Here is a 21,050-nt window from a genome sequence, read left to right as displayed (position 1 = left end):
TATGCCACAGCAGCCCCCTGAGCAAACGCCGCCTCTCCGCCTCCACCGCGTCCCGAGCAGCCGTTTAATTACAAGCAAGTGAAGTTTCTGCCTCTCTCGCTCGGGGATGTGAGGTGCTGGGGCAGAGTCGCGGGGGTTTTTTGCTCTCCAAAATGACCTGTGCGAAGGGCCACCATTGTAAGGCCATGCTTTAGCGCGTTCTTTGTTCTGACGGTATGGTAGCGCAGGTCTCTCTCACATGTACAGCTCCCGTTCCTCTTTCGAGTCCTTGCATACACCACAGCCTTCAGAGAGGATTAAATCTTCCATTTTATGGCAAGAACCGGGCAATGCCCAGGAAGCTGAAGTGGGGCCATTATTAGGTTGAACGGTTGCGCTGGGCACGACGATGGAGGCTACCAGCCGAGCTCCTCGGGCCAGTCCTCCCGGGGTGCGAATGGAAAAATGCCAAGAGATGGGGTGGAAGATCGCGAGGTGCTAGAAGTGATTTTAAACTCCATAGAAAAATGGCCCATACAAATGACAAACTAAAGGGCAGAGCTCAGTCTGTGATGTGGTGGAGCAGGGAGAGAGCTGGAGGGGTTGAGATCCTCTCCAGGACACAGATAAGGAGCCAAAAGACTCTTGAGGGGGTAGACGAGCAGGGGTGGAAAGAAGAGGGCTTTTGGGGTTGTTACCCTCCCCAAGGTCTGTACGCTCATCTGTGCCACGCTGTGAATAAAGCATGCTTCTCTTAAAAATCCTTTAGCCGAGAGCAAAGTGCTTCTGGCTTTCAGTCAGCTAGTCCCTGAAGATCAAACTGTGGACCGGCACCCTCAGGAGGGGGGAGCTTTCAGGGAATGAACATCAGAAACTATTAGGAAAACTGATGGGGCTTAGCCTGCGCCTCAGAGCCATCCGCAGCAGGTCCCCGGGGCCCCATCTTTCAGAGAAGGGGTGTCAGACAAGCGCAGAGATGCAGGTGTTGGGATGCTGTTGTCACACTCTGGGCTTCAAAGCAAATTGGATGTAAAAAACCAAACCCTGCGCAGCAAGGGAACTCAGCCAGGGCTATAACAAGCCATTCAGTAATTTACTTAAGCCACGCTTAGATCTCATCTGCACAGGGAGGGAGAATTACCTCTTTAATCACATCCTAAACGGGCCCTCCACCACAGTTCGTGTCACCCCGCAGACACACTGGAACAGTTGCCTTGGGCAAGCAGTGCGTGGCCTCATTTGTCTCAGGATTCGTTAAAGCTGAAATCCCAGGCTGAAATAGAAATGCAAATATATGTTTGTGAGCTATTTCCCAGGGATCATTTTTGCAACCTCTTACTGGAGCCTGCAGGTGAAAATCAGCTGTGTTACAGCCCCGTGTAGGTCAGCCAGGAGGATCTGTTAGTCAGGCTGTCCTGACACCTCCCGACTGCGGACAGCCAGCCTGGCTGACTGACGTGAACTGTGGAGGATAGCGTCAGCTAAGCTCAGCTTCTGGGGTGGATTTCTGTTTTTTAAGAGAAAAATACGAGGATGCCCAGCTGTCTCATCCCCTTTTAAACTGCTATTGCAACCTCTTGCTCCACCCACGCAGCTTTCTGCGTGCAGGGAGATGTTAATCCATTTTATCTTTTAATGTTGGCATTATCTCTTGACTCACCCCATCTCTTCCCCTTGTGATTCTGCAATCCAGGTCCCTTTTAGGCAGCAGATAATTCACCTTATTTCCCTGCATTGCCCGAGAAAAGAAACCGTAAATCCAGAGTAATCTCCCCGAGCAGTGTGGTCGTGGAGCCCCAGAGACAGACTTTGAGAACAGGGTTTCTCTCAGTCAGAAGCCAAGGCACGAGGCTGCAAAGTCACCTGTAAGGGACAGAGACCAGGAAGGGTGTGATTAACAGCACACTGACACGCCTCTGTCCTGCAGCTTCCATCACACTGAGTTCAGTGTCTGGTTCTTCAGGCTCTTCAGCGCCCTGTGCCTCCAGCTGCTCATCCTGCCGGCGTCTGCCTCCTGCCTGCCAGGCCAGCAGCACCAGCTTCACCCCTTGTAGGTGTGCACCTCCCGGTGCCCTGGGACATGATTCTGGAGCTGGTTCTTCCCCTCCTGAAGTCCCAATTCTGATGTGTCATTGGCAAGAAGATTACCACCTGGCCTCACCAAAGAGAGGGCCGACAGTGAAAGCGGGTACTTTTGTCCTTCTTATCTTCTTCCTTACCTTTCATAAATAAGGTGGTTTAAATCAAAAACTCTTGTGAAAAGAGGTACATTAGGACAACATAGGACCTTCCCAATAACCCACAGAATACACGTTATATTCAGAAACCATACACTAGGCTAGGTTTAGCCGCCAGGACTAGGATCTGGTTCCTAAAGTGTCTGTAATAATTTTACTTCGCAACAACTTAAAGCAAAATAAAATCAACTGTTGGCACCGTGGCCATGTTAGAGCAGGAGCAGGTGCATCTGCACATGACCTAATGGCCAGTAGCTCTAGGGGTAAGCTAGGCTGCGTAAATGCTAACACAGTTCTGGATGCAGTTTTGTTCCTCATCTGTGCATGCCTTCACCATGCTTCATCCATTTATCCTCCCTCCTTCCAGGCTTCTGACCCCTGCAGCTGCCAGCACACATCTCCAGAGCATGGGGTGATGGGAGCTCCCACGCTCTGCTGAAGAAGCTGTCAAGCTCTCCACATTTCCCAGGATCCAGAGACTAAGCTGCTCGCTGGACTCTCATCTCGCACCTTGGCCAGGTGAGGAGTGATGTGTGCGTCTGGGTGGTTGCAGATATGCAGTTGTACAACCCCTTTAATCAAGCGTGGGGTGGGATGAAGCCCCAGCTTATGAAACCATCTCCCAATTACGCTGATCTGCAGAAACACCAGCTTGTTTATCTGCACCTTGAGAGAACAGCTTCAATGGAAGCAGAAAGCAGGCTGGAGGCATCTTCTCACCTGCAATGGCAGCTCAGAAACTGTCACACCTGCCAGAGATGTGAAGCAAAGGTGAAGTTTTCAGTACAAAGTGGCACCAAGGGATAGTGAGACTTGCAGCAACTTTCTTGCAAGTAGATTGGAAAGACAATGTGCTCAAGGGTGTCGTTTGTGTCAATGCAGCCAAAGGATTTTGGGAGGAGAGAGGTGCCAGGGTTTCTGTCACTCTCTGAGTTATGGTGTCACATGTTCCACTGCTGCTTGTGCCCGAAGCAGTTACAAGAACTTCACACTTCACCCATAAGCTCTTTTGTGATTTTCAGGAGTTCAAAAATGAGAGGCCTGTGCTTCCCTGAACAGCAAGGTGAATTTGGGAATTCTGAGATTTGGCCAGAAAACACAAAGGCCCCAACTCTAAATTCTGGAAACACTCCTACTCCTGTGCTAGAGAGGCCCTTCAATGCTGCAAGAGTTCCTCACTGCGAGATCCATTTGGTCTCTGGCTCTTTCATCTCTGAGGAGCATGAACAGAGGCAGGATCGAGTTCCTCATGTCTTGAGTAAACCAGCGTGTCACACTTCCACCTGGCAGGCTCTTCCCCGACACACAACCATTTTTTTCTGCCTTCTTCAGGTCTGCTTTTTTTCTTGCTTGCCTTTTCTCCCTGTCAGTCTTTTCTCCTCTGTGATCTTTAGTCCCTCTTCCTTAGACAGCATGCAATTATACAGCCTATCTAAAACCCAGGAAGGACTCTTAATAAAAGATAGATATATATTAGCATAGCATACCGCTGGCGCTCTGCCCAGATTCAAAATGATCTGCTCATACACTTTTAAACTGATGGTGTGGAACTGAGCATGGATCACATACATCAGGGAAATAAATGCTACCCATTTTTATTATTAAGATCTCTTATTGGTTATACTGGCAGTGGCCTTGTCCTTATGCATTAGACGCGACCTTTATTAATGTTCATGTTGTCCTCATTTGTACAGTGGCTGATTTGGAGGCAAGCGGAGCCATGAATGTAGTGATGGCACCCTGATTGTTCACTGGTCCTGTTCTGAGCCTGGATTACAACTGCTGCCTTTATTTTTTTCATGACTTATTAATGCTTTGTATTAGCTGCGCTCAGATTGTTAATGCAGGAGTTAATTTGTCGTGCTCTTGTTAAAGAACAGCCTGGCTTCTGGGATGTGCTAATGAACCAGAGACTTTCCCCCACAATCTACTTTGCTACACAAAGGGCAAATTTCTGCAATACAACGAAGGCCACTTTTTTCCCCAGGGCAAACACACTATTTATTTTAAACTTTCTCCACAATGCTGCTCCTATTAGCTCCGGCCTCAGCACAGGCAGAAGTTGCTCTGGGTCTGAACACAGCAAGCACCCAGCTCCCCAGTACTACCCAAATTCATGGCTGGAGCTCGGCTGGGCTGCCGTCAAGCAGCCCGAGGGATGAAACTCGCTGCCAGACCTGCCCACCGCAGCAGGAGAAGCGCCAACCGAGCTCCGGCAGCTCGGGCACAGCCCAGGCGACGTTCGCCCGGTCGGCACCGAGCCGTGAGGGCTGGCGCCGGGCGGGTGCGGCCCAGGCCTGTGGCAGCTTCTCGCCCCCCCTGAGGCCCCCCCCTCCCCCCGACTACGCCCCCCTGAGGCCTCCCCTCGCCCGGGCGGCCGCCGCCGCCGCCGCCGCCGCCTAGCAGGGGCGTCCGCTCCCTCCGCCGGTCCCGGCCCGCGCCCCCCCGCGGCCCAGCCTCACAACGGCGGAGCGGAGCGGCCGGGAAAGGTTTGTCCTGCGGCGACTCCCGTCCCCCGGCGACGTCAGGCTCAGCCGGGGCGTACGCCTTAACGACCGCTGCGCAGCCGCCCTTGAATGAGGGAGGGGGGGGCGGGCGCGCGGGCGCGCCGTCTGACTGGCCAGCCGCGCCATCCTTCCTGCGCCAGAAGGCGGGGCGGCGAGGCGGCGGCAGTGGATGATTGGCCGGGGCGGCGCGCCGGGGGGCGGGGCGGCGGGAGGCCGCTCGGGTTGGTTGCGCCGGCCAGTGGCGGGTGCGAGGGAGTGAGGGGGGAGGGGTGGGGGGGGTCCTGAGGCGCCGCTGTCACCGCCGCCTTCCCGCCCAGGCCCGCGCAGCCAGGCCAGCCCGGCCCAGCCCCGTCCGCCCGCGGCGCGGCGCGGCAGGACCATGTCGGCCACGGACGAGCGGGCCAAGGAGATTCTCCGGGGCTTCAAGCTGTATCCTCCCGACGGGGGCCGTGAGGCGGGCGGGACCCGGCCGGGAAGGAGGTGGGGGGTACGGGGATCGTCGCCCCCCTGTGGCGAGGGCGGGTGCAGGGCCCCCGGGGCGGGAAGGGGGGGTTGTCATGGAAACGCCTCCCCGGCTGGGCCGTTCCCAATGGCGTCCTCCCCCTCCGGTGGCGGGGAGGGTGTCCCTCCCCCTGGAAGCGGCTGAACCCCCGCGGGGCTGGGACCGGCCCTGAGCCGGCTGGGGAGGGGGGGGACGGGGAAGGAGCCCCCGTAGCGCTGGGGCCTGGCTCCCGTCCCTGCCCCGCGGGGGGCTGCTGTGAGGCGCGGGGTGTGGGGGGGTCCCCATCGGGGCGGTGGCAGATGGCCAGTCCCCACCAGCGTGGCGGCGGTGGCCGCCGCCCCCGCGGCACCCACCGCGCCGGAGCTGTCCGCCGGGCGGCTGCTGATGGGCGGCCGGAGGAGCGGGGCTGGGCAGGAATGCGGCGGCCCCGGAACGGGGGGAGCCCCCCGCCTCGGCAGCGAGGACAGCTAACAGAGGGCAGGTGAAGTAGCTCGGCGCCCGGTGCCCTCGGTCCCAGGAGGATCCGATCCCTTCCTCTCCAGCCTGCGCTTAGGCACCTCTGCTTGGAAAGGAAGTACCTGGTCTTCAGGTCCAGAAGCAACTAAATATCTTGTTCCTTTTCATACTGTGAGGTACTGGCACATGTTGTGTTGGTCATACAATATCTTTTATTGCTAACGCTGACGTACTCTAAGTGTTAATGCCTTTCTGTGCAGTTCATTTTAAAACTTTTCACATTGTGGCTTTCAAAAAGCATTCTCATTTCATGTCTGTGTTTGTGAATATGAATTTAATGCTGATGAAATGAGATAGATCTGAGCTTAGAAGAGAAGTGAGATCCCATGTGCACCCTTCCAACCCAGGATTTCAGTGAAGTAGAGAAAGGCTCAACCTGAAGGCCCATGTGCAAACTAAGGGTGGGAGAAATATGCTACATGTAAAATAAAGCTACTATATTTTACTGTAGTAGATTCTTCTAAGCTTGGAAGACAAATGCAAGCTTGCTAGCTTAACTTTTAGACACCAGAAAATTGTTATGGGTTGGTTTGGGTTTTTTCTTTTTTACAATGAAAAGTACAGAAGTAAATAGAATACCCTCTTGATCTAATACTATTATTTCTAAACTTTTTTTGTCCAGCTCTATGCCAGCTGTAGCAGAACCTAATTTTCTAGGTTGGATTTAGACTGATAGCTGCTATCAAACTATAGGCAGATGCTCTTCTTAACTTTTGAATTATTGTCCCCTCCCCCAGCTTTTAGTACTGCATCTGGTTCCTTTGCTTCTGCACTAGCACTAATGACAGGGGGTTTTTTTATTTGTGAAGATGTAGTATTTCAGCTGTCAAAACATGATTTAAGAACCTTTTGTACCAGCAATTAGAAAAAGAATAAGCTTCTGACAAGACCAGTCTAAGCTGTTGGTAAAAGTGAGGAGTGCTTGGAAAGTTAAGCCTAGGGAACAAACTTGTAAGTACTTTTTGCATGCGTTTGTACATAGTGTTTCCTCAATAGCAGAATTTACATGAAGGGCTTTGTCTAACTTTGGATGAAATAACCAATTTTGTTGTTTGTTGGCTTAAGTAGAAAATGCTTTTTGCCCTTTGAGAGGAAGGATGTTAGACAAACCTAAGGTAAACTTCTATTATCTCCAGCATCCATAGCACAGGCAAGAAGCTTTAGTAGAAATACTCTGCAGTTCTAGGTTGAAGTACCTCAAGTTTAGTCTTCCTTTGCTTGTCCTTGCAAAACACTGATATCAATTTTACTTCTGACAGGACAGTTTTAGGCAAAAACCTTGACTGTGCTTCTCCAAAAGCATGCTAGAGTACTTCAATAGTTGCCATAGGGGCCAGGTAGTATGAAGTCTGAAAAACAGGATAGTTGGGAGAAACATTTCATAATTGGAACTTTTAGCAAGTTAAAATAGTTGAAAAACATCTATGTATACCTTTAGTAAACCAGAGGAGTGGCTGAACAGACATTCCTCATTTATGAGAGGAAGCCTTGAGACACTGCGCCATCCACACAGGAAACTACTCATGCCCAGATGTGACCATGCTCTCTGTAAGGGAGCCATCAGCTCAGACTTCCACTTCCTTTTCTGAGAGCAAGCGTGTATTCTAGAGCACACTACATTTTAAAGAGATGCTTTATCTTCCACCCACTCTGCTGCTGTGTGTGCTAATTTAATTATAGAAAGGAAGAGAGAAACATGTTCTGAACAGCTATTAAGTTTATACTTTGAGTACTTGAAAAGTTTTTCCTCCCCTCCCAGAACGGAGGGAGTTCAACTCCACCACAACTTAAGCACACCCTGCAAACTTGGCACTTCAAACTGAACTTGCTTTTAGCACAAGAAACTAGCACAGTATTACACCTAGGGTCTGTACGTATTAGATTCCTTGTGTGGCAAGATCAGTTAATAGAGCAGAAAGCATCACTGAGGAAAGCAGACTTCCAAAAATACTTGCTTACTTTAACACAGGAACAGGCACTCTAGCTGGAAATCCAGTTCACATTGAGTAATCAAAGTTTCCTCAAACAAATTCTGTTTCCTTGTGGTTGCTGAGAAGAGGTTAATTACAAGCTTTCCAGCTGATTGGGACATGCTGCTGTGGAAATTAAATTATAGCCCAAATCCACCCTCTAATGCAGAGATATGCTTTCCTTCCTCTATGACACTAGTGCAGAAACACGTTGTGGCTAGTGTCCTGAAATTCAAGCCAGAAACATTTACTCCCTCTTCTTATGGATTTTGCTATTTTAAAAAGATTAAAACAAAAGGAGAAATATTTGATGCTTGCAGGCAAATGAGGATATTCATTATACTTTATTACATTTGTCCTAAGAATTTTTATGGCACCAGTTAAAAATTGAACACTGACAGTCCAGTAAGTATGGTGCAGTAAAAGCTTCAGAGCAGCCAGCAAAAACTTTTATAGCTTGTCACTTCTTCAGAGACAATATTTGTTAACAGAGCTTGTAAGTATGTTCATCAGCTCCCTCTTTTGAAGGCACTCGCCTGAACAGCAGTTGTTACACTTAACATAATAATATCTACAGGTAGTCTAGTACTATGAAAATGCAGACTTGTTGTTTGACTATAAGCAATATCAGTTCAGTTGGTAACTGAAGATTCATTCCTCTAGAATATTAGCCAAGTCTTATTTCTGCAAGTATTTATGCACAGCTGGTTCTATTATCTCAAATGCATGAAATATGATTATGCCTTTTTCCTCCAGAAGATGGGACAGTTACTCTGTCAAGCTACAGAATAGCATTTTACTTGACCCTTACTTACCCTTTCAACACATTCTTCAGGTTTCATTCTGTCATTTTATCTTTAGCATGTACTATTAAATGTATGTATTTAGCATCCTTTTTCATAAAAAAAGTAACACTGATAATGTATTTCCCTAATAGTCAAAACTCAGGGGTGGTTTTTTTTGATGGCTCCCCCACCAGCCCCCTTGATAATTTGTGGGTTGCCAGTTTATCTTTGTTCTGATATGAAGTAGCACAGAATTTTTTTTTTTTACCACACACACACACAATATTCACTAGAATGAGGACACTGTAGACAGTTATCCTGTTTGATTTGGTATGCTTTCCAAACGCTAGCAAACATGCTTTGCTTTCTTACATAGCATCCATGCTGTAGATTAGAAATATCCAGTCATGGTTTGCAACAACAGTCACATCCAACTCTTGAGGGACCACAGTTCAGCTTCTTTATGCACTTCTTCCTGTAATGTTTCAGCCAGAACAGCAAGGAAGAGAAAACCCAAACAAGTCAGTTGTGTCTCATAGCATAGTTAAGGGGCCAAGTGTGGCCTCTCAACATGAGTAAGCACATCCATTTTCTATTTTAAATCTTACAAGTCAAACAAGACATCACCTATTTTGCTTCTGTACAGAGGATTCTCATCAGAATTTGATCTCCATGGTGTTAATTACCCTATAGATATTTATCAGTTTAGGATAAGTTTCTCCATGAACTTCCATTTAAGGCTATGCAGTATATCTTACTGTACTTCAGAAGTCCCCTGAAACAAACTAATATGGTGAACATAAGCATGAAGAGACAATATTAACTGTAGAAAAGAATAATTATGGAGTTACAAAACTAGTATTTGTGGTCAGTATAAACATATACCTGTATCTGAGGCACTCCAACATTTGTAGGCAAAACTTTATATGTCAAAGGCTATCCTATGTTCTGGAATCCTCAGTTCCCTGTGCAACATCCTCCTAGCTCCCAGAGCTTCTTCCAGTCCTCCTCTCACCATTGTTTTTCTGTCTAGGACATTGTTCTAGCAGAGCATTAACCTCTTAGAAAGATGGATAGAATTGTAATGAAGATATAGTTATACCAGAAGCCATCAAGAACTTTATATTACTCTGCAGACAGAGAGACTTCTATTTCCAACTTCTACCTGGTTTCTGCTATACACACAGAAACTGTAGTCAATGGCAGTCTTGCCTATCAATTCCTGCTTCTCACTGAAGTTTTGAACTAGTTTGATGCAGCCTTCAAAAGCTGAAAAATCCAAATGGAAGCTCCATCAAATTGATTTTCCAATTTATTTGGTAGGCCAGTAGACCTTTAGCTGCTTATTCACTTAAAATGCTTATCTGTTGCAGCATTTACAAAACTAACAATGTAGCAGCTTTAATTGGCTTAAAAATTCCCCTTTGTTTTGAAGTTTCCTCCGTGCACTTCCTCAGATCTCAGTTTGTTTAGACTTCTTGCAATGGAATAGAAAGATGAATCACTAAGTTCATGGGTTAAAAGGAGACACTAGCCAGCTAAAAGAGGGAACAGGGCTGCCCAGAAGCTGGGCAATGTACTCTGTAGACAGCCAAAGTAGAACTTGCATGTAGCTTGCACCAATGCAATTTTAAGACACTCTAGAAAACATGAGTTTGTGCTCCCCCATCCATGTTTCTGGTTTTTAGAAAGTGCAATGTTCTTCCATCTAACACATATAGTTCATTACTTATATCATATGAAAAATTGGTCTTCTGTTGTTCTTAACTTTCATTACGACTTTCCTCTCTACAAACCTTAGAGTACTTTACAAGCAAGAATTGTCCACATTCGCAGTTAGTCTGACTGCAAAACAAGTTCCCACCCTGGCAGCATCAAGAGATCTTTGTTTCAAAGAGGCCAGAGTTTCACATAGAAGCTTTAACCAGGTTATACTTGGTAGTTAAGTAAGCATCACTGTGGTCAAGGTACCTTTACCATATCAGAATTGTTTCCAGCATTGACAGAAGTTCTGCAGCATGCAATGATCAATAGTTCTGGCATGCTAAACACAGACTCATCATGTTTCTTATACATATGTCATGAGGCATACCTGCAAATAAAGGAGAAATTTTACCAGGTTTGGTTTTACCTGCCTGGTTCCTCAGTGAACAGCGAAAACTTCATGTCCTCCCCTTGTTAACTTTCATTGAAAAAAAGTGTAGGTATTTAGTTATGCTTAAACAGTGATTTGCATTAACTTTATACTGAATGAGCTACAATCAGTTTTCTGCATTTCAGATTTAATGCAATCCACTCGTAGTGTTGGAAGTGGTGCGTTGTGCCCTTGACAGTGGAAGGGGCATCAAGAGCTCCACCATCACAGGAAACAAATGAGTTGCCAGGTGCTACAGAGAATACATCTAACTAACACCGATTTAAAAGTGTAAGTTGACACTGAAGTTTGGGTTTTTCTTTTTGGCCAGCAATATTACTGTAGCACCTTGTGGTTAGGATTTTATTTCTAAGATTTATCCTTTCATCTCTCCAAAGCTTACCCATCCAGCATTTCACTGGAATTATGGTTTCAGTATTTTTAATTGCTTGCTTAGTGCCAACCTAATAAGGTACCTAAAATAATGCAGTTGTCATTAGCAAAATTATTTCCCCTTATTTCCTTTATATCATATTAAGAGAATATCAGCTACTCTTTGCATCCTTGGAAGTCATTGGTGCCTTATGCTTCAGCTGTTGTTACAGTATTTGAATTTCCACACAGCAGAAGATAGTCATTTAATCCATCAAGTGAGAACTGATAGAGCTTCTTCCCCCTCCATGCATCTTCACAGCCAACACATAGGAAAAAAGCCAAGCTTACACAGATGTAGACAAGCAGGGAAGACATCTAAAAATCCTCAAATTAAACAGATACTGTTCAGAGTAGGTTTTTTTATACAGACATCTGATGTGTCTCCTGTGTTTCTGAAAAAAGTTTTCTGTTAGCTAAAGCAGTCTTAGCATGGAAGCTGATTCAACTTGCTCTTAGGCATGTTTATCTCTGAATTTAAGTTGATCTGGAAAGAGTGTTGAGTCAAAATTTTACATGAAGTTCGTAAGGTAGCAGGCCACTGCATTCTGACTTCCACAATTTATGTAATATAAGCCTCTTCTATTTCCCTATTTCTAAGCTAGGAAATTAAGGCAGCTTCAAATTTGAGCTCAGACCCTCCATTAAAGATAAACCAATGCTTGTTTACATCTAGATAGTCAAAGTTTGTATAGAAGTATGAGGTATGCTAGGTTCCCAGATACAGGTAACAATCAGAAGACATCATGATCTGTTAAGGTCCACCTGGCAATATTGAATTTTGTCTTTTTCTGCATATTAGTATAGCAAAATTTATCAAAAGTTAGTTCTGTAAGCACATGAAAGGTGACTTTTGCACATCTGTTGCTCACACATCTTAAGGAGCAGATCATGTATTTATACTTGATGTGCAAGGAACTACAGTAGTGAGCACAGAATACTAAAAACCATTCTCAGAGGCTGCCTTTTTATCCTGAGACAGCATCAGGAGCACCCACAGAAGCAAGAGGTTTGGCATCTGTGCAGTATCACTCCCAGAGCAGTGTTAAAGAATAGGTGACAGTTTTTGAGGGAACACCCCCATACACTCATTGGGCATTACTATGAGGTTTCCAAAGCCATTTGACATCGTGTCCAAGTAGACACAGTAGGACTGTTGGGAGGCTCTGTCCAGAAGACATCTGACAGTAACCAAGCTTCTTATGAACAAGAGTAGGGACCAGTTCTTAGCTGTGTATTGCTGAATCCTGATTGACAGCCAGGATTTTCAGTTGTGATTATGAACTTGAGATTCCATTGTCAGATTTCTCCTGAACAGAGTTCTCACTGTGACAGAAATGTTAGGTATAGAAAAAGACTTAAGGGAAACAGTATCAGATTAATTCAGCCATGACTGAACCTTTGAGTTGATTATGTTCATGACTAGAATATCAGGCAACATTCTTCTAGAAGAATGGCAGGCTTAGGTAAAAAGCAAGAGCAAGTCATTTTTTATTTTCAGTCAGCCTTTGGGATAACAGTGCACAAAAGCATCATGTTATTAAATTTATCCACTCCTGTATTGAAAGGATTGCTTAACTAACTAGGAGCAATATACAGAGAATGAGAGTGGAGGGGATTTTACTTCTTAGTAATTCTATAGAGGAGTATTTGTGTGGGTCAGTCTGTATGCTACACTGTGTACACAGGCCTCATCTACTCTGTAGTGAGTCAGAAGCTCATTTGGTCCTTGGAACAGCTGACTATACCCATCTTTTCCTATTTATTGTATCAAGAAAATGGGGGGATCTTACACTTTAATCACCAATGAATGTATACCCCACCTAAGCAGTTTGCCTGCCTGCATGCCTCTTTCCTCCTCACTTCAGATGACTTGATTTAAGCCTTTCCAAAAGGAAGGTTACACATGCTTGGAACCAAGAAATTCCTCTGATGTTCTATTAAGAGTGTCAGAAACTTATAATCAGGGACAGCCTGCTGGGTCAGCAGAGAGTTAACATCAAGTCACTTTGGTTTGGAAAGTCAAAGGAAATTCTATTTTAGGAGACAGTGAAAACTGGCTATTTGCATTGCTTTAAATAAAAATTCTTTCTGTGTGTGGGAAAATGCTTAGAGACCCTCACTGAGGAGGAACCCATTTTCTGTTCATCTGTTGGCATGGACTGTTGCTAGCTCTGTGCTTAAAGGGAGTTCTGCAACACCCCGAGCTCCTCTTGAAGGAAGAGGTTTGCAGAGAGAGAGGGTAGAAGAACCATTGTCCCCATTAGTGTACCACCATGTGGTGGAATAGACCAACCCTTCTGGAAATTGGACACCAAGAAATACCTACTGACCTTTAATACAGGGTGATCTTCTGGAGATACTTTAGACATTGACTTCCAGTTTAAGTCTTTAGGGTAGACTCTTTAGTGCATTAGAGTTCTTGCCTGTTAGTCACAGTCCAACTTAAGACTTCATTGTTTCTCTAGTAAAGTTACTTTCTTTCTCAGAAGCTAACATAAAGAGGAAAAAAGTCCTCCTGATTGTTATTTCACTTGAACCTTATTAGCCTTTAAGTAACATTTAAAAATGCTCAGTCCAGCAAGTGGTATGGGTTTGTTGCTTCTGAGGAAAGAGGACATCTGAAAAATGTCTGCCCTTACATTCTTCTTGATGTGCGCTTCTGTCACAGCAGCTGTGCAGAGCACAGATTACCATCCCCAGCTGCTTGTTACCTCGTTTTCAGATTTACTAGCTGAGCTGCTCAGATGAGCACTGCAACCTCCTGTTTCAGTCAGAATGAGGCATGCTAGCTTAAACAGCTTAAGCAATAGGTTAAGGAGCAGAGACCTGTGCTGGTCAAGTAGATCAGGTTAGCAGTTTTACAAACAGCTCAGCTGTTAGATTTGAGGGAGCAAGTAAGAAGCAGCTGGGGAGGGCTGTAAACAGCAGTCCTCTCCAGCCACTGCTGCTGTCAGGTGTCATGCCCACAGCCTGTCTTAGATCAGATGAACTTGTTCTCAGTGCAGCCTCATGCTGTCTTCTCCAACACTCGGCATCAACTCACCTGAGGAGGCTTCTCACATTACCATGCTTAGCTACCCTTGCAGCACCAATTCTAAAATCCTAGCTTAGCATTATTAGTTGAGCATTTTAGCTACACATTGCTAAGTCTGTGGTCACATAACATCTTTTAAGTAAGAGAAATGCATTTGAGATTACTTTGGTAAGGTAATAATTTTCTCTTTCCCCTTGTTCTGTGCGAGAAGTCTTTAGCATTACTGTGCAACAAGTTACTGCTCAGTCACCAGGCAAAGTCACAAACAGGGTCTGGGACCATGTAGCAAGTGCCATTAGAGACTCTGTTCTCCTGCAGCTCTCATAATGAGCCAGACATAGGAAATCATTGGCTGAAAATCCCATGCAGCCTTAGAGAGCAAATGCATGTTATTTTTAAAATACTCTTTCCAGAAAAAGGGAGAGAAGCCAATAAGTTTCTCAATCCAGTTTGGGCTGTTCATTTATGGCACCCTCATTAATCCACAAGGAATCATTACAGTTACACTGTTGTCATAAAAATGCAGTATTTAAACAGCTCCAGGAAGGGATTGTTTTATGTACTTCCCCCTGTAATTCCTTCAAAGGGAACTGCATTATATTAGTATAACACTGACCTTAAGCTCAGCTTCTGCAGAGAAACATTTAGCTTCATAGAAGGAAAGAAATGGTTCCCTGGTTCTCCTAGCATCTTCCATTAGAATAAGCTCCTTAGAGTTTTAAACAAGAAAACCCCCACAAACCTATATACACATTTTAAAGTAGCCTGAACTAAAGTACAACTTGCAAAATGAAAACAAAGATTCCCCAAGGAAAGTTGTAAACTTACCTCTTCAAGGCTCTGGTCTGTTCCTCAGAGAAGATGATCAAAGCTCGCTTCTTGCCACTGGCTGCCCTACCATTACCACCTTCTCCCTGTCTATACAAAGTAGAGATAAGGCATTAACCAGACAGCTGCAGAACAAACCTCTACTCCTCCAAAACCTCTAGCCATACCTGCCCTCTTTCTCATTTAAATACAGCCCTGCTAGTGGCCAGGTGAAAATGTTTCACGGTTCATGATGGTCTCTTGCATTTGTTTCACTGATAAAACAGTAGTTCCTTGTTTTCCTGCTTAATAGCATTGTTTGCACAAGCCCTGGTTTTGCTGGTTCTGAAATAGTAAATGCAGTGAATAAGGCAGAGGAATGTTTGAAAAGGTGCAAATTCAAATAAATAAGGACTATATTTTAATATAGGCACACCTGTAAAGGGTGCAGATAATGCTAATTATGGCATTTTTGGAGCTTTTTGTGTATAACTTCACAACATTAGCATTCACCTTAACAGAAATGCTTATGAAGTTCACACTCTAAAACACCAAAATGGTATTTTAAAAACATATTATTTGTATCAGCTGTGTGTAAGGCTAGCTTTTCAATAACTAAATTTTTATTATTTTGTTATTATTAATATCTAAATTGAAAGAATCCACTTGTGAACTAGAGCTGATTGTATTATTTATACATGCTGTTCTTTTTCACAGCAGAAATAAGATATTCCATTGCTTCAGCTGAAAAATATATTAATAGATTTTGATTAAAATTACAAAAATCAGATTTCAAATACTCTGAAAATTTAACATACAGCTACAAGCTTGTTAAAATAATAAAATTAAAAACTTAGTATAAACGTAACTGTAGATTTTATTGACAATGAAAGCTGTAGGAGCTGCTTGGAAGTAATAGAGATCATTGCTTTTTTGTTATTTCAGTGGAGATTTCATTATTGTATCCCCACAGTAATGTTTTTCATCTGAATTCCAATGCGTGCTAAAGCAGAGAGAAGCTGGTTTGGGCACAGACCCTCCATCATTGAGAGATCCCCTAGTGACATGCTCAGAGGTTCACATCAGTATAGTTCACATTAGTATATCTGTAGAGGCTGATTAAAGTACAGCATTCAGAACCAAATATTAGTATTTTACCTATTCTAAACTAGTTTGGAACTGAATTTTTTATTTGTAATTTCTGTGTTTTGCTGTAGTGCTTTTCCAAACAACTTACTCTCTTTTCAGACTGCCACACTGTCTAACACTGTGTAAAATGTTGGGATGGTTACATTGTCAAATCACTAATCCACACTGCAAATTTAAGCACTTCTCATATTCTAGTAGGTTCCTAAAAAAGCACAGTAATTCTGGTATGGAGTCCTTGTTTTTTGAGAGTTCTGCTTCAATCTGTGTAAATCCCCCTTTATTCCTCCTCTCTGCCTCCGCTTTCAGCAGCCTCTGGTCCATTTACAAGATTAGTTTCCTCATGCAACTGCCAATCATTCCCTCCTGACTGTATTTGCAATTTTGTTTTGATTCCCCACTTGGTCTGTATGCTCTAAGTTTTCCTCCTTTCCTCAGAAGAGACAAGATAATGAACTTGTCTTCCTTGAATAATCTTAGTCCTGTCAGTTTTAAGTGGAAAACCAAAAATTGTTTGATCTGTATTGCAGCATGTGGTCCTGCCTGCGTAGTGCTCCAGAGATAGAACTACTTTAGAGGCTCAGATCCATGACCTATTTTTCTCTTGTCCCTTTGAGGACTACATCTGATTCTCACTGTGGTCTTGTCCTGTGAGTCTAGAGGGCCACTGACATCCACCTAAGTATTCACATCCTTACTTACTCCCTCGGCTTGGTGTTGAGAGTATTCATAATTATTTTTTTGCCAGTTCATCCCTGGAAAAATAGGGTAGCTGACAGTGAAGATGCTCTTCATGTTTAGTCATGGAGGCCCTGGCTGTAAGGGCTGTACTAGTTGCAAGGCTAAAGCATGCCCATTTCTCATGCACACATAGCCCAACTTAAGGAAGAAAAAAACAAACCCAAAGTGTTTGTAGCTCCAGTGAAATTCAGGCCAGTACTGTCCACATGGATTGTATGTCTGAGGAACCATTTAAGCTAATGCCAGGAAAAAGGTGGCTTGTTCCCCTGCTGTGCCGCGTCAGCAAATAGGAGATTGGCATTTGTCGTTGTGGACTTCATGAAAGTGTTTGTCGTAGCTGTTTCTCTGGCTGATTTGAATTTTTATTTTGTTTATTAGGTGAAGAGTGTTAGTGCCAGGGCTAAATACTGTTTTACTATAAAATCTCAATAAGATTAAATCCCCTTGTGATTCTCGAGTTACATTTCAAGGATACTGAGTTGCTTTCCCAGAGAACCTGTGGTGATCTCTAGATGTATCCCTGGTTACAGAACAGCACTGGTTTGAAACAGCAAGGGATATGCTGTGTGTGAGATATTGCAGGGCAGTTAAAGGTGCATAGGTTCAAAAAAGCCTGAAGTGCTTTGAATAAACCACCTTTAGTAGAACTGAGTGACTTCTGCCCTGCCAGCTCCAATGTTATGTTCATGCCAGTGCAGACATGCTGAGTATTGCTATGAGACTGAAGAAAACAGTAGAACTCTGTTCAGCTGGTATTACTTCTGCTGCAATAGTTAGTTTTCACTCTTGTCATAAACACAAATCCTTATAGACTAATTAACAGATGTACTGCAGCAGCAGTACTTGTTTCACCTTTTCCCTGAAGGCTGCAATTGGCATTTACTTTCAAAGCTGTGTAAAGAGTATCTTTTCAGGATTTTATTCATTTTTGTCATTTTTTAGCATTACTTGTAAGAGAGGGCATATGAGCACACCTGGAAAAGCAAGTTCAATTGTCTGGCCTATTTTTCTGAATAGCACACAGAGCTGTAATCCCACCCTGAGGGAATACACACCATCTTTATGCCAACTGGCTTGGGCAATATGGAGCTTGTCGGTGCCAGGAGTTTTTGAACGGATGTAGCTACACTATGTAAATGTACTGCACTGAGATAAAGCAGTGTCTATACTTTTCTTCCCCAATGTCAAAGAAGAGGTGGCTATGCTGTCGCAAAAAGCTCTAATCTAGATAAAACCATATGGTTTATATGCTTGAAGTTTACTCCAGTTTAACTATTTCTGTTTGATTTCCCCACTGTGCATGCCTTTATCCCAGGATGAGTGTGTCCAGTTCCAAATCACAGAAGTGACTTCAAAGCTTTGGAATTGGACTCTCTTGATGCAGAACAAGAACATCCAGGCAAAGGTTAAATAAGGGATAGTTAGCTCAACTCTGAATTCACTCCATGCCTTAATCTGGATTGGCTCCTATGCATTGAGAAACTCCTAATTAATTCAATTGCTGGTGAAAGGTACTGTTTAAAAATTAACATTGTGTTGATAAGGTATTGAAGAACAAATTCTCTTTCAGTAGAGCAAGGGGAGTTTAGAGAGAATCAGTGTGTGAATGCAAGAGAAATTCAGTGCTTGACCTTTTATTCGTACCTTCTCTGAGACTGCCAACAAGAATCTCTAAGTGCTCCCATTACTGTTGATTTTGGTGGTGTGAACACCTGCCTATTAACAATTAGAATAAAACTCACAAGCTCATTTCCTGGAAGGTAGGAGCTATCAGACGTAATGACTGCAGGCTTTATTGATCTGATGGGGATTTGGAGTGCTAACAGACAGCCTAAAGTTTCCACGGCCAAATAAAAATCGCTGAGTCCCTCAAGTCCCTTGCACAAATGAATTCTTCCTCTTTTACAGACCTCTCTGAAATCAAGACATGTCTCTCTGAAGACTGAGCTACAGGTTTTCCCTAAAAGTTTTTACAAACTGTCTTTTTCATTAGTGATTTTTTGCTTTGTTCTGTATAGGTGGATACCTCACTTGACAGTAACTCTGAAATCTCCCCTGGCCTAGTTTCTGTTCTCAGCAGCACAAGTTAAAGCATGCTCTTGATGACAGCTTTATTTCTGCTCTTTCCTGATTCCCTGGAAGAGCAAGAGGCTAAGCAACATCAACTTTATCAGAAATATAAAAAGTCAAGGGCAGGACTTTCTCTCTAGGGACAACTGTCTGTCCCTCATGCAGAAGAGGTGGGTGAACAGCTCTTGATACGAAAGAGCTACTTTCATGTACCAGACATTCACCAATTATATAAGATTGCTGGAGAACAACAAACTACCACCTGAGAGTTCTTTAAACTTACAGCTTTTGAAGACTTTTGTGGTAGCCACTGTTGTTTGGATATCCCGAGTTAAGGATCTCTGCCCTCTTGTGCATGGAGGAGCGTTTTAAGGGCTGGCTCAGAACAGGATCTCTCCCCAGTAATAATGCAGCATGCGTGTAGCCTGTTCCAGTCTTTGGGCAGTTAACCAGAAGTAAGAAATCTTTCAAATGTACAAAATCTGTATTCCTAGGCTCTGCCCTGGCCAGTCTTTCTGCTGTAGAAGATTTTAAAAAATGACAGTCCCTCCCAGTTGCTAGATTTGATGTTCAAGGACCTGTGTCACAGTCCTTGCTAATAAGGCTCTACATGTTGACTTGTCATGTCATATACACAATTTCTAATTTGCTCCTTTTTTCTCCTAACATCTTCTTGTCCACTGATAGCACCATTTTGGTGTGGGGTTCTCCTTGTCAAGGTGGGTGTTTTGGAATATCTAGGAGTCCAAGTCCAGGGAGTCTGAGTCTTTTAGAAGTCAGAGCAAAGTTGTGGACCTTTTGTTCTATGTAGGAAGTACCCACAGACTGCACCTTTCCCACACGCTGTGTAGAGAAGAGAGGAGTGTGTTTCAAGAAGACATAAAACTGTGTGTATACCACATTCATTAACAAATCCATCTAGTACCCTCTAAAAGAGAAGGTGAAGGCAAACTTGCTTATCAGAGGTCTTAGGATATACAGAAGCAGTTCCTCAAGCTAACATCATCAGTGCCATCTTTTATAGATGAGCCATCTACTTAACAAACCTTGTTGTGTCCAAACAAAATCACAGGTGTTGAGTGAATTACTGTACAGAAGCAGGTGGATATCACTTTCCCATCTCTTTCTATTGGGATGTAATCAGTGTCTGAACCATAAGGAAGATTGACCTGGCAGAGTAAATGTTCTTGTAAGTCCCAGGGAGGCCTTAACAGACCTGATCTCATACAGCTGATCTCTGAGCCTCTGTATTCACTGCCCTGGGTTCGGATTTCTTCATGCTGCTTCCTACTGAGAGAAGAAATTAGTGTTCAGCAACATTGATTAGGATTGCTTTGCCAATAAGTTAATATTATGTATTTTGTGTATAGTAGTTTTTATCAGCTACACAAATGTTTGTGGACATAGTGCTGAACTTCAGAAGAAAAAATATCCCAATAGTCTTGGTAGATGTGCATATGTGATCTAGTTTTTCTTGCAGATCTGAAGAAGTGCTTTAATTTTAGTCTAGAGAGGATAACTGCAGAAAGCTTTATTTAAAACAGGTGACATCATGGAATAATCTTACTACTGAAGCTGTCAAATTCTGGAATTTACATTTAAGGAACTCTGGAATCTCAGGACTTCTGCAGGAAGCTTCTTAGATTGCTTTGAAAATCTGATATTCTTCTTCATAGGTGGAAGCATTGCTTCTTGTTAAGGCTTTATTGATTTAGTTATGGCTCCAACAAGTAGAATCCTTTTGTCATTTTAATGGGGTGAATCAATTTACTGCATTAGAGCAAAAATTTAACAGGAAACAATGTTCCCACTGATACCTTGAATAAAGATTAAGTATAAAACTTGATCTGAAATTTATAGGTAACACTAGGTAACAGTTATTCTGGAACCTAAGAAGGTTTCAGACTTAAAGCATAGCTAACTCAACTAGGGTTAAAAAAAATGTGTTCTGTTTTCAAGACCCATCTCCTTTAGGACATGTTCAATGTGTAAGTATGTCGACAAATGATGTGAGTCTGTCACTTGACATACTTGCTGCGCCTTCATCATTGAACTAAAGTAGGATTGTAAAGAGATTTGGTCTTGAATTAGCTCTTTTTAATGTTTTAGAGTTTCAATGGCCAAGTTGTTTGTTCAACTGAGAAGAATACTGGGACTAAACTATTGCAGACGACTGCTGATTTTTCT

The 21,050-nt window shown here is 43.7% G+C and overlaps 1 protein-coding gene and 1 long non-coding RNA gene across 4 annotated transcripts in view; one reads left to right on the top strand and one right to left on the bottom strand.

Annotated features, from left to right (window-relative positions):
• Positions 1–5,070: 5,070 nt before the first annotated feature.
• PDE6D (phosphodiesterase 6D) overlaps positions 5,071–21,050 on the top strand; it is a 39,133-nt gene continuing 23,153 nt past the window's right edge. Inside the window, exon 1 of one of the 2 annotated variants that reach the window (XM_050902458.1) lies at positions 5,071–5,152. In XM_050902458.1, the coding sequence (XP_050758415.1) occupies positions 5,103–5,152 (50 nt within the window). In that variant the 5' untranslated portion in view covers positions 5,071–5,102. Of the gene's footprint in view, positions 5,153–5,792; positions 5,838–21,050 lie in introns of those variants that run through there. The other variant, XM_050902459.1, reaches the window with a different exon arrangement.
• LOC127020042 (uncharacterized) lies at positions 6,267–15,040 on the bottom strand. Of its 2 annotated transcripts, XR_007767005.1 has the most exons (5): positions 14,928–15,040; positions 10,468–10,588; positions 8,869–8,971; positions 7,701–7,983; positions 6,267–7,090 (listed from the first exon to the last, which is right to left on the bottom strand). It is a non-coding gene; the product is annotated as an uncharacterized LOC127020042 (long non-coding RNA). The 2 variants fall into 2 exon arrangements; XR_007767004.1 differs by lacking the exon at positions 7,701–7,983.

The sequence above is a fragment of the Gymnogyps californianus genome, chromosome 10, assembly GCF_018139145.2.
Source record: "Gymnogyps californianus isolate 813 chromosome 10, ASM1813914v2, whole genome shotgun sequence".
Lineage (NCBI taxonomy): Eukaryota > Metazoa > Chordata > Aves > Accipitriformes > Cathartidae > Gymnogyps > Gymnogyps californianus.
The sequence above is the reverse complement of the archived record's forward strand: the minus strand, read 5'-3'. Positions and strand labels throughout refer to the sequence as shown.